The following is a 14,077-nucleotide window of genomic DNA, read 5'->3' on the forward strand; positions in this document are numbered from 1 at the left end:
GTACTTGGGTTGATGCTGTTTAATTAGTATATTAAAGACACTGAAAATGATCCGAGAAGAAATATTCAGTTTTCTGCCAATCATGCTAAATTGGAGAGGGGAATAGTAAAGATGATAGAAGCAAAATGTAAATTTAGGCACTTTTGAGTTTTAGAAGTGCTGTATTCAACCAATGAACTGCAAGAAATTGATGGGCCAAGGGATTTTGAGGATGATGGTGGACAGAGGAAAGTTAGGTTAGATTACAGTTGTATAGCAAATCATTTTTTTTCTCACTTATAGATGCATGTAATGATTTTATGCATATAAAGCATTTTAGTTAAGTCAGATACACAAATGAAAAAAAAAATTTTTTTTTTTTTCATTTGTGTTATTCTAAATAGTTTGGCTTAAGGAAACATGCCAACCAGTTTGGTCATCAATCTATACCATTAAAAGTTTTTCCATCTTAGCAATAAGACTCACATTTACGGATAACTGTAGTATTAACTAGCATAGCACTTTTTTTTACTTGACTTAGAACTTAATCTGTTATTTTTTCAACTGTAACAACAGTAGTGCGATTTAGGTTTAGCCTATGGCTATATCAGTGCTCAATGCGCCATTGTCACTAAATGTAATCATTTTAGTCTTAGCACATAATGTAATTGACATGCCACCTTCTTTTCACTAAAAGCAAACAGCACTCTTACTTCAAGATTATCTGCCAAATGTTTCGACAAGCAACAATGTCAGAAATAAACTGAGTTCACAAATACTGCTCATTGGTTGATTCATGGCAGCGTCATGTCGCTAACCATCGTAAAGTGAAGAAATTTAAGACAAGCTATTACAGTACTCTCATTCCTACTCTGGCAGTGTAGGTGGAAATGCTAGTTTATCAGGAAGCCCTCCATTGCAACACCATCAGGATCAGTCCCATATACTATCTAGAACATGGCTACAGAACCTGTTGACTAATATACTCAAGTGAAGCCGATTCTCTACAGTTTGGCATGTCCTTGACGATCAGCATTCACATGCATTCAAATGTAGCATCAGCTAGTTCAGACCCGTGATAAGCAGCAGTGTTTCACTGGGCAGCGAAAGGCACCATCTTTCACTAAGCCTAGTTGGCATTTCCTCTAACTAGGAAGGTCTTTCTTTACAGCAAAAATATTTGCTGATTTTGCTATAATCTTTTTGTTAAAAACACATTATGGGAAGCTGTCTATTAGGAACTCAAAGTGTGGAAGACAATGTGTTCCTCTTGAAAAGAAAACTGTGTTGTCATTTAGAAATTGTGTGTGTGAACCTCGTGATAATGACGTGCATGGACCAGTGGTTGTAAGGAAAAACTAAATTTGTTGATGTGTTTTTTTGAAGATCTGAAGATTGTAATCATTAGGAAAAACAGTATGGGATAGACTGTTCCAAAGAGCAGAGGTATAGAGAATAAAGGCAGATGATGAGAAGTTGGTTCTATGAGTTTGGAGATGAACTGTATGTTAGTGTTGACCAACAAACTACAGTTGTTTGTATATGATTATAGGAAGGTGGGGAGATGTGTCAGTTCAATGGAGCAACATCCGTGGAAATACCTATAAAAGTGAGATAATGAAAGAAAGATCATCTGTGGTAAAGCAACTAAAGAGAGCCAATGAGAGAGAGAGTAGTAATCAATTAAGTGAACTGCTTGCTTCTGAATATAGTTAAGCATTCTGAGGGAGGTCTCAGGTGTACCACCCCAAATTTGGGTTGGTGGGCCAGGCAGATCTGAGCTTTATAAAGTGTCACAAGTCAAGAAGGAGAGAAGTACTATTTGGAACAAAAAAGAATACTGAACTTTTTTTTTGTAGGCTGAAGAGGTTATGGAACTGATGTGCTTATATCAGGATAGGCTAGATGTGAGAGTTAATCCAAAAATAGAAAACCGATCTTGGTTAGTGAGAAGAATATTGTTGAAAGTAAGGGAAGATGGGGAGAGAAATGGTCTTTCTCCTAGAAAAAAAGCAGGTTTGTAATTTGATATTAAAATTTACAAGACTCATTCCCATTTGACAATGGGAATGAGTCTTGGTCGGTGTAAAAGTAAAATACTTTCACACATCGATCGAGAGTTTGCTTATGGAAAATACTTCTCTCTGACATTTCAAGTTCCTTAGTATTACAAGAGAGTTTTTGCTCTCTTTAAAGTTTCTGCCTGGTCTCTGAGGGTGAACCAATGTTCAAAACAACTGTCAGGCCAGTGAAACCTTATAAAAATGGACCAATAGGAGGCGAATATACGGACGCTTGATAGCAGTCAACATCACCTATTAGGTCCAGCTAGAGTAACTCGGAAATGCCGGTGAATGTATTCCTGTAAGCTCTCTGGTCAAATTTCGTATGAAACTTTTATAGTCTCTGTATTCAGCTTTGAAATAATGTTTGAGATAATTATGAAAATACTAAGTGAACAAGCATGTTTAATGCTAGGGTCAGACATCTTTTAACAGAGAAAAGTACGTAATTAGCATTGACCAGCCACTGAAGTGGAATTTGCCATCACTAAATAATTAATTCATTTGTACTTAAGTATAAAGAGCTAATAAGCTTCATTTCGGCAATGAAAACATTACTTAAATTAAGGGGATATTAAATCCCACATAGTTTTAAAACCGAATAAGAAACTCAAAGATCGGAATCAGAGAGTTTCTTGCCGAATATAGTAAACTATAAAGTATCGGCGACACTAGCGTTAGCCAATGCAAGTGATCCTAGTACGTAGTACAATACCGGGGCAACTCGTTGCAAAGGTGGAGGAAAGTTCAGACCGCTATTTTAGGTATTTTCCATAATGTAAAAACACATTTCCTAGGAAATGTATGCTGTTATTACATTATGGAGGGAGGTCACTACCCAGACCGGTTTCAGCCTTTTTTGAGACTTCATCAGTGAGTAGCTAGACCTAATACCAAAGTGTATAGCAAAAAGAAAAGAACTCAAAAAAGGCTGAAACCGGTCTGGGTAGTGACCTCCCTCCATAATGTAATAACAGCATACATTTCCTAGGAAATGTGTTTTTACATTATGGAAAATACCTAAGAATAGCGATCTGAACTTTCCCCCACCTTTGCAACGAGTTGCCCCGGTATTGTACTACGTACTAGGATCACTTGCATTGGCTAACGCTAGTGTCGCCGATACTTTATAGTTTACTATATTCGGCAAGAAACTCTGATTCCGATCTTTGAGTTTCTTATTCGGTTTTAAAACTATGTGGGATTTAATATCCCCTTAATTTAAGTAATTCATTTGTATTTATTGATTATACAATGAACTGACTTATATGAAAATTTGTTGACATTTATATCCTATTTTTTATTGACATTCAAGTCAATAAAACAATTGTAAAAAATGGAATGTAGTAGCAAACAACAACCTCTATGAGAATATTGACAAATACTAAACAAAAATAAAAAGGAAAATTATGGTCAATAACAAAGTGTGCAATCTCTTTTTTTGCTCAGAAAACAAACACAACCTAACCTTCTACTGTTGAACTAAATACCGCCTAATTCTGTACATTTCTATTTCACTTCTATCCATCCTCCCAAGTTTTTCCTATCCTAATTAGTAATAAATCTATTTTAATGCTTTCTTATATCACTTATCACTCTCTTTAGCAACTTTATCTCGCTCTTCACTATGATATCCTTCATTACCTCGTTCAGATTTCTAATTTCTTAATCCACACATGGAATTGAATACTGCACACTCATGCTTGCAACATGTACAGCTGGTCTCTTCTTTTGTTATTTGTTATCAATGAAAGAAAAAAAAATCAGTAATAGCAAACCTTACAGAATGTTAACAAATGCTGAAAATTTAAATATTAATGTGAAGAATGAGAAAAGAAATACTTCGATTAATACAGCCCAAATGTTGGCAATCCAACTAAATTTACCCATCTGTAGAAATAGATTCTGCTAACTGTATAATTCACTTGTTTTTTTTATAGAATCAGTTTCTAAACACAATGAAAGTGTACAATGTAATAACAAAATGAAGCAAACATCTTTAATTTTGAAACAAATGCTTTAAAATGTAATAAATGTTCACTGCCACAATCTGGTATATAAATTCTGAATTTCAAACTTTAGTTCTAAGAAAGAGGCAGAAACTTCAGCATCAGAACAAGCCTACAGATGTTTTCATGACAATATCAGAATATGGAAGTTATGTTTGTGCATGTAAGCACATACACACACAAATAAAACAGAGCTCACACAAGTCTGTTTTTAAAATTCAAGAAATAAAATTTTAAACTTGGTATGTGTACTGGAGAGGATATCAAACAGTGAAAGCAGATGAAGTTTTTCTGATATTTATATTAGACATCTATTGAAAAAAAAAAAAAAAAAAAACTGTCAACTTCAATGAAATATTTAAATTCAAATAACGGTTATCTATCTTTTTTTTTTTAGCTTTCCTACAACTTAACTTCACTCACTTTTGCCCATTGCCCTTCCATCACATGAGTTTGAAACTTTGCAGCAGCAGGATGATCCAAACGGCAGCCCGACTCTTTCATTAATTGCTCTGCAGTACGGCTATAAGAACAATGTGTTTACATGCATAAATCTTGACATAACTGTGAACCACTCATCAGAAACTAAATATTTTAAAATGTATGATAAAACATGTTTGCTGTGAAACTAAGTACAAATTTACATATATTAATGGAATTTAAATTGTTTTCTCTAGTCTAAAACTAAGGGGTTAGACCTTATGTAGAAAGTAATTATAAAGTAGAATTCAACAGGTCTTTAAATTACATTGTTATTAATGACATTGTGGCATTGTTATTAATGACATCTCTTAAATAGAAAGACTAACTCCCACATAAAATGAAAGAAAACTTTCTAGGTATTCTTAAAACTCAGTTAGTTTTAGGAGGTGACGTAACTTCGTAAAACAGAAAAAGTGAACCTTCATAAATGGCATTTAAAGAAATATGTTTTTTTTAGAGTCTGGTGGTATTCATAAAAATCATATTTGAAAACTAATTTTTTTCTTTAAGAATATATGAATGACACTGTAATATGTAAACTTACATATCAAAATATGCAAGCTATCATGTTAGTAAAAATTAAGGCCAAACTAAAATTTACATAGAAATAAATTCAACACATGTAAAATTTTTAAAATGCAAACAGAAGATTTTAAAATATGCCACTATGGTAAGACAGCAAACATTCAACAAATTCTTAAAAATAGAAAAATTAAGTAAAATTAAATTTTAAAAAATGTGTGCGTGCGCATGCACACATACAAATATAATAAGATAAAAACTAGGAATTTCCAGAAGTTGATACAATATTTCCTGGAAAGGGGAGATAACCAAGTTCATTGTATGTGTTTAAATTTGGGCAATGTTGAAAGGCCGAAATCTTTTTTTTCCCCTCTCACGAAGTACCTATGACCCTTTGTTTGGTCAAGATAGCATGTTCAGCTAGGCTGGACTGCACGGGTTCCTTATACTGGATGAGATTTATGTTCATCATGAAGGAGACCATTTTTAACCCTCACCCCTTCCTTTCAGTTATATTTCATTCACATATCTTTGATTTTCCACGTCCCCCTCTCATTCCTTTCAGTTATAATAATTTTTATCATCATACTCCTGATGCTGCTCCAAAGGAAGACAACCTCGAGCATTCTACAAAGGTATGTCAAAAATTATTCTTTCCATGTTTTTCGTTTATCTGTGTCTTTAAAATATCATTAATACCTTAAATAAATTGGAATAAAAAAAGCCTGACACAATATGAGGGGTATACTCCTTAAGTAAATAGGCAAAATAGCCATAAATATTAATATCACTAATTTTAGGTTTCCAATTCAGATTTCTTAATATGGGAAGCAGACTTTGTCAGTGAAGGAAGATAATAATGTATACAAGTATTTAGAAACCTTATATGTAGGGCAGCCAATGCAATCTACTACAGGTCTTATGGAATACCAGGCTTGAGGATCTTAGGGCGACCATATAATTTAAGTGGAGGAGCATAAAATATTTTCAGTTTTTTCTTGAATTCTTTATCTGAACTGGAGATGCTATCAATCAATTTATTAATTTGGCTAATAATAAGATCAGGCGAGAGAGGACAATAAGTAGAGAAATCATAAATTATTAAGGATTGGAAGTTTTTCCCACTTAGTTATACTATAAATTAAAAGATACCAAGAAATTATATTCTTGGTTTAATCCTTTATCCAAGTGTAAGCAAACTTTGTTTGCTTACACTCCGATAAGGGATTAAACCAAGAATATAATTTCTTGGTATCAAGGATATCATTTTAAAATATTCTATTTTGTTGTTGTATACCAATCCTCTGTAAATTCCTAATTATTATCTTGTCTGTATACAGATAGTTTCCGATTTTATGAATTAATTCGTTCCTAGTATATGTAAAGTGAAAACGTCTGAAGTGGGAATTTATTTCCCTCAGATGTAAGGTTAAAAATAAGGGTTACATTCTCAACAATAACATTTTATCAGGATAATGTCAAATAAAGGTCAACAAAACACTGATTTCTTTATAAAAAAAAACTGAAGTATGAAAACAGCTTTTAAAATCAAGCACATTATAAGAGTTGTTTGTTTCTAAAACTGCCTTCTTTTCTTTATAAATTTCACTACAGCGTGCATAAGCATTTTTTAAAATCTGTAGCAACTTTTCTAGCGCACTTGAAATGTGAAACATGTGACTCAAAAATATTAAGTGCTTTTTTTCTGTGTTGAACAGTTTCATCAAGTCCCTCAAGAGTGAGAGAACGAATGAACAAGGGTTTCAGCTATTAAATTTTCTTCCTCAGCATCTTCACATTTTACCATTTCAAGGATTCATTTGTGCACCCTCCATTGTGTGTTTGCAAAAGATTAGTGACATCAGTTGTAGAAACCTCAAGCTGCAATTGGTTAACAATATTAATGACCACTTCAGTTTCATTTTGTAGGATATCTGGCTCTTGAAATCTTTCAAAATTATTAATAAACTAAGAATAAAGTACTACCAATAAACTGAGTACAGTAGTACTATAATGCATAGCTACATGCATAGCTTGAAATGCCATATTTGTGAATGCTCAGCATTTATTTATTGCAATTAATGATCATATTTTCCATTTTGTGGATACTTGAAAAAAATAACTCAAAAACCTAGGAACTCGTAAAGCAGGAACTGCCTGCATATATTTATTATTTTGAATTTTTCTTTTTAATTAGTAATTTGTTGGATGTTTACTAATGCTATAATGGAGCTTTTTAAAATACTCCGTGATTTTCATTTTAACTGTGTTCCATTATACATACTGAACATACTAAGGCAAAAATTTTACATCTATAAAATTTATTACATCTATATGAGTTTTAGTTTCTGTCTATAATATCTAAAAATATAAATGGCTTATAATGCAGATAACTCGAAATAAGAACTCCAGACACCAGTATCTTCCTCTGCCTGCAACGTAACACTTAAATGCAAAAGAAACTAAAAAAATTTAAAATGTGAAAGGATCAAGTGCAGAACATGCCTCCTGTATACGTTGCAATCATGTTTTTTAATCCCTTGCAAATGCCAATGAGTGAAACATGCAACCACTTCTCTTGTCCACATAGAACTATCACAATACTTCTTAAAGATGACATTCTTTCTTCCAATTCTTGCATAGATAACCATGGTAAATCACCTCTTACCATATTAAAAACAGTGCACCACATCTGCTGTGATTTGTTTTGCCAGAAAGAAATCAGAAGAAGAAGAATCTTAAATAACCTAGACATCAAAAGCTGTGCTCCAAAACTAACACCCATCTTTCATTGTTTTTACTCTTTTATACTTGGCTGGCATGCATTCCAAAAATGAAGCAAGTCTATATTCAGACCAATCCAAAAAAGAGGGCAATAAAGTCTTGAAATTTGGGATACATCAATGGGAGGCTGCATACTCAATTGGAGAAGCTATACTGGAGGAAGTAGGGGAGACAAGAGATCTGGGAGTGATGATTGATAGAAAACTTAAATTCAGGGAAAATATTGCAAAGGTGGTGAAGGAAACCCAGGATTGCTGCAATACTGAAAAGGAAGCTGACCTGCAAAGATAAAAGAGTTATCAATCCGTTGTATAAGACTCTGATCAGGCCACACTTAGACTATTGTTCTCAAATTTGTTCTCCAAGATTTGAAAAGGATAAATTAACTGTGGAAAGGGTACAGAGGCAGATAACAAAGATGGTTTCAGAAAAGTACAATGTTAGTTATGAGGATCGGCTGAAGGAATGTGGACTGCAGAGTTTGGTGGATAGAAGAAGGAGAGTTGATATGATCGAGACTTTTAAACTGAGAGGCAGTTACAGGGTTGACATTGGGGAGTTCTTTCACTTGGTGGAACAGCGGAAAGGAGCAATGACCAGGGGTCATCCTAGAAGTTACGAAAGCTGTGAGCAAGAGGGTGAGGAGTGATTTATTTGCATGGAGGGTGGATGAACTGTGGAATGCATTGCCTGATAGAGTGGTGAGAGCAAGAACAGTCAATGAGTGGTATGATAGACTGTGTTTCCTAGGAAGGTCCTCCCATGATGAGTCTCTTGACTCCATGGAGGCCTGAATAATAATAATAATAAAGTAGGCAGTCAAACTAGCCCATTAACCTCACCTCAATCTTCTCTAAAATAATGAATGTAATTGGTCAACTTCACTATATGAAGGCACAAAAGTTAACAACTGCCAGTATGGATTCTGCCACTATAGTCACAGCAAATCTTCTAGCCTACATCAAGCTAAGGACCCTATGACAAAGGTTTGGAGAAACCTGTGCTGATGCTCTTGATTTTCCCAGAGAATTTGATCAGGTCTAGCACATACTGCCACCATACTTAACTTCCTTTCTTCAGCCTTCTCCACAAGAGCAAGACTGCACTAGGGCTCTGTTTTCCTATATAAGTAATTGCTGCTATATAAATGAACATTACACCTCTAACCTTTCCTGCTACAAGTATATCACACCTATAGCCTTCTCCAAAGATGGCATCATTTTTCTACTTAAGGTACTACAATATAGCTGCTAACCCTACATAAATTCCATATCACTCAGCCTTAGAATACTGTTTTCATATTTGGGATAGCATACCAAAAATGACTTAACAGATGGATTCTCTCTCTCAGACAGTCTGAAACAGACTGTCTGTGAGAGAGAGAATTTTCACAGTATTTTCATGGATGCTGTGTTTAATTGGATTCCTTCAATTTCCTCATGCTTATAAAACATGAGCAACTGCTGGTTAACATTCATTTTCAGTCCAACTTTAAATCAACTTTCTATCCTCTTTTGTTCCATTGGAAGAACCTTCCTCACGTGTTTTTAAAGGATTAAAAACAATTTCTTTCTCTCTTTTTGTATTGAGCTAATACATGAGAAAATGGTTGATCCACCTGTTGGATGAATACTGTACTCTCAAAAAATATGCATAATCAGTGCATGAAAATTTGATGCTGGCTCACCTGATGTATTATAGTTGAGTGTTGAATCATGGACCTGGTCAATTTATAAGCTTTTGTTAATATGATTAATTTTAATCCAATTCAACTACCAATATACATACAGAAAGGCTTATGTATTGTTGATTAGTCATAACAGTGCATCATGGTATAAACAACATCAAAAGAGGGAGGGGGGGGGGGGGAAAACTTATTGAACTGAATAATATTTTTCTGGTTTACTCCCTATCTTCAGAGCGCAAATCATAACCGTGACAAGCATGCACACACTAAATTAAACCATTAGAAAGCCTTAACATTACTTCACCAATGTACCTGTGGCAGAGACCTTTACATTAATTAAGCCACATTTCCCATCTGACATAATTGGTTTATTTAAATTCATCATTTATTCTAGTCACTTCTTATGGAAAGAAAAATACATAAACAGCTAGATGGGAACTGCCATTAGTTCCATGCCCTCACTAGCCAACTTCTATTCGAAAACCAAGCATTCAAACCAATGTTCTGGCTGAGCTATGTTGATGATGTGGTTTGCCATTTGGCCTTGTGGCACAGACAGACTGGATACATTTTTAGCACTCAACAACCAGCATCCTAAAATAAACTGATGATAAAAAAATTTTTTTTAAATGTGATATTTGTCACCCTTTTCGAGATACACTAATACACTGATATACAAGATACACCTACTCACTAAGAAAGAGCTATTTGTTCAAATGACACAGTCCTTGAAACTGAACTCGGGGACTTTCACAATTTTTTAGCCAATGGCTACAGCCTATATAAAATAGAAAAAATGCTGCATGCACCCATCTTTCCTCCTGCAACCACACAACAGAACTATAATAAATTTAGTTTAATCCTTTATCCAAGTGTGCGCAAACAAAGTTTGCACCTGAAAATATCTTCAGGACTGAATATGGTGTTGTACCACCTTACTGGGGTAAGGTGGTACAACTCTGGGCAACTCACAGCAAAGGTGGAGCAAGCTACCAACACTCCTATCAAAGTATCTCCCATAATGCAAAACACATCTCCTTGCAGATATGTATAAGGTTATGCATTAAGGGATGGGCTACCACCCTGACTAGTTTCGACCTTTATTGAGGTCTCTTCAGTGGGAGCTGGGCCCAGTGGTGGAGATACCAGAGAAGCAATAGCGAGGTCATCTTTACCTATAGGAGATGCCGAAAGGTGTGTGCCACCTTTTTTATTAAATTACTCTGGATTCAGAGAAAGATGTTGAAAGTTAATTTTTCACTTGGTTAGACTATAATAAATTTAGTTTAATCCTTTATCCAAGTGTGAGCAAATAAAGTTTGCGCCTGAAAATATCTTCAGGACTGAATATGGTGTTGTATTACCTTATTGGGGTAAGGTAGTACAACTCTTTCAACATCTTTCTCTAAATCCAGAGTAATTTAATAAAAAAAAAAGGTGGCACACCTTTTGGCAACTCCAATAGGTAAAGATGACCTCGCTATTGCTTCTGCCTGGTATCTCCACCACTGGGCCTGGCTCCCAGTGAAGAGACCTCAATAAGGGTCTAAACTTGTCTGGATAGTGGACAATCCTGTAATGCATAACATTATACATATCTGCAAGGAGATGTGTTTGCATTATGGGAGATACTGGGATAAGAGTGTTGGTAGCTTGCTGCACTTTTGCTACGAGTTGCACTGGTTACAGGAAAATTCATCGAAAAGTGAATTCATTGAAAGGCAATTCATCGAAAGACAATTCGTCGAAAATGCAATTCATCGAAAAACAATTCACCGAAAATTTTACATTTTCGATAATGTTATGGTAAACGTAATCCATTTAGAACAAAAACTGAACCATGCAGACAACTTCTTGTAACAATAACTTCTGCTAAGTCATTTAAGTCAGAGAGTTTTTGTAATACAGTACATAATTTGGACACATTATTTCTTTGTTGCCCCGAATATAGCTGAACTGAAAACTGAAACAGTTTGACATTTTCTTGTAAAAGTTTCACATAGCGAATCTGAGTAAAATTCATCCCATAATAATTGCTGTATTGAAGTCGCATATTACTATTAGTAACAATAATAATGAAGCCCACATAGTTCAGTTGGTAAAAACGAAGCCGTTTAGTTAGAAAGACCTGGATAGTTGGATCCCATTTATGCATAATTTCTATCAGTCCTGTTCTGCTAAAGGTAAGTTAGCAGGCATAATATAGATATGGCTGGGCTTTTCTTCCGGAAACAGGCAAATCAGTCCCATGAACAGACATGAAACAGTTATCGGACAAGAAAGACTATAAGAACCATATTGTTGTATAATTTTTCCCTATGAAAGTAACATTGTAATCTCTTTATTCACGTTTCTGATTTTGTTCCAAATGGATCAATTTTCTCATAACCTTTTCGAACATTTTAAATTTTCGGTGAACTGTTTTTTCGATGAATTGCATTTGCGACGAATTGTGTTTTCGATGAATTGTTCATTCGACGAATTGCCTTTTCAATGAACTCTCCAGATACCGTTGCACTGCCTTACCCCAGTAAGGTAGTACAACACCATATTCAGTCCTGAAGATATTTTCAGGCGCAAACTTTGTTTGCTCACACTTGGATAAAGGATTAAACTAAATTTATTATAGTCTAACCAAGTGAAAAATAAACTTTCAACACAACAGAACTATTCGCATCCCATACGTTAAGGGCACATCAGAAAAAGTATTTAAGTCCTTTACAAATATGATCTTCATGCCACTTTTAAACTACTCATTTGGCTTTGGCTAGCTACCTAGAACAGACTACCTTCATCTGTTCTAAAAATCAACTTCATTTTCTTGAAGATTCTGGAGTGTATAAAGTTGTTTTTGCCTGCAGTGTGGCCTACTTCAGACACACTCAGAGATAAGTCAACATTTGCCTTGAAAAACACAAAAATTACACTGGTGATAATCTGTATGGCAAGTTGGGACTAGCAGACCATGCTTTGGATACACCTTCACATAGGATTAAATGAAGGAATTATTGGTATTAAAGAAATTACTACACATCTAAGAGAGAATTTTCAGAATCAGCATCTGCTACGAAACACTCCCCCCATCAATGCAAAATGGTTGCATTAATTTGCCAACGATCTGGGAGTCAGTCATTCTTAAACCAGATAGCCTAACTTTTCCAAATTAACTTTATGATTATTCACACAATAGAAAGCATCATATTAAGACATTAATTTGTTTCGGTTACAATTTGAATTGTATCTACTGATTTAGTTTAGTATCTCTGTGCTTGTCACAGTTTCTCTGAAGATGCTGGGTAGAAAACAAACAAAATAATAACAAAGTTAAATAAATTAATTCCCTTCTTCCTCTCTTGGTGTTGTCCATACAATGAAACACTATTATGAATGTAACAACCAATGTTGAAGCCAATATCAATATTGAAGCACATTATCAGAAATACCAAGAAAAGAAAAAAAAACTCATTTTATCAGTGACACATGACCATTTATTATTATTTATTAATAATAAATAAAATTATTAATAAATAACTTAATAATTAATTAACTTGTCTTTATTATTAAAACAGACGTCCATGGGATCAAAAGAATCATCGCAGGAGGATGTCTTAATCACTTTATGAAAAAATAAGTCAATTTCATTATGTCATTATAAACAAATGTTGAGAGAAAACATGCAAAATCAACATAATGGCTCAATAAAATAAGATGCATTTCACAACAATAATGGGTTTCTGAATTCTGACTGAACTGTTTGGTGCCATATGATGCAGCAGTAACCAGTGGTTAGCTATAAGGGGCTCGCCCAAGCCCTTTGTTAAATTTTTCTCAAATTTGCGAGTCCCTTGTTCTTCTTGTTTACTTTTTTTATTTTTTCTTAAAAAAAAAAAAAAAAAAAAAAAAAAAAAAAAAAAAAAAAAAAAACTTTTTTTTTTTTTTAAATATACTCATACGGTAACCTAACAAAGTGATTTTGTTAAATAAAATATTATAGTTATTGTTACTACCATTTTACAAATAAGAATTCACTTTTAGTAATCGCATATAAATAAATAAATACGACTATAAAATAATACCCCTTGATTGGTACCGCTGATTGCTGATTATCACGTGAAGTATAAAAACAAAAGAGAAATATAACGTATTTCAATATTATTGTGTTTAGATAATATTTATTTATTATTTATAGATTGTTTATCATAAAAACTTCTATCGCAAACAAAACAAATTTATTTTGTTTATAAAAAATGCGGACTATTGCATATGTGCGATTATAAATATTTTATTCTTATTATATTTTGATAGTTAAAAATGTTTTCTTGTGTAAGATAAATTAACACAGATGATTGGGTGCAAATATTTCATGTTTAGATCATGAAATATTTGTTTAAAAATAATAGCCTTTACAGGTTGATGGTCCCCTCATACTTTTTGATTGGCATTTGTACACAAGATGTATTAATAAAAGTTTTTGTGTGAAATGCAGCTTTCTTTTGCTCTACGATGTGAGCCCTTTGTTAAAATTTCCATAGCTCACCACTGGCAGTAAC

At 33.9% G+C, this 14,077-nt stretch overlaps 1 protein-coding gene across 1 annotated transcript in view; it reads right to left on the reverse strand.

The window, feature by feature from the left end:
* LOC150104511 (WD repeat-containing protein 26) overlaps nucleotides 1-14,077 on the reverse strand; it is a 400,251-nt gene that overhangs the window by 338,975 nt on the left and 47,199 nt on the right. Inside the window, exon 2 of the mRNA XM_090395688.1 lies at nucleotides 4,475-4,574. Within this exon, the coding sequence (XP_090251814.1) occupies nucleotides 4,475-4,574 (100 nt within the window). The remainder of the gene's footprint in view (nucleotides 1-4,474; nucleotides 4,575-14,077) is intronic.

This window comes from Typopeltis vanoorti, chromosome 7 (genome assembly GCF_054136105.1).
Source record: "Typopeltis vanoorti isolate ZY-2024b chromosome 7, IOZ_Tvanoo_1.0, whole genome shotgun sequence".
Lineage (NCBI taxonomy): Eukaryota > Metazoa > Arthropoda > Arachnida > Uropygi > Thelyphonidae > Typopeltis > Typopeltis vanoorti.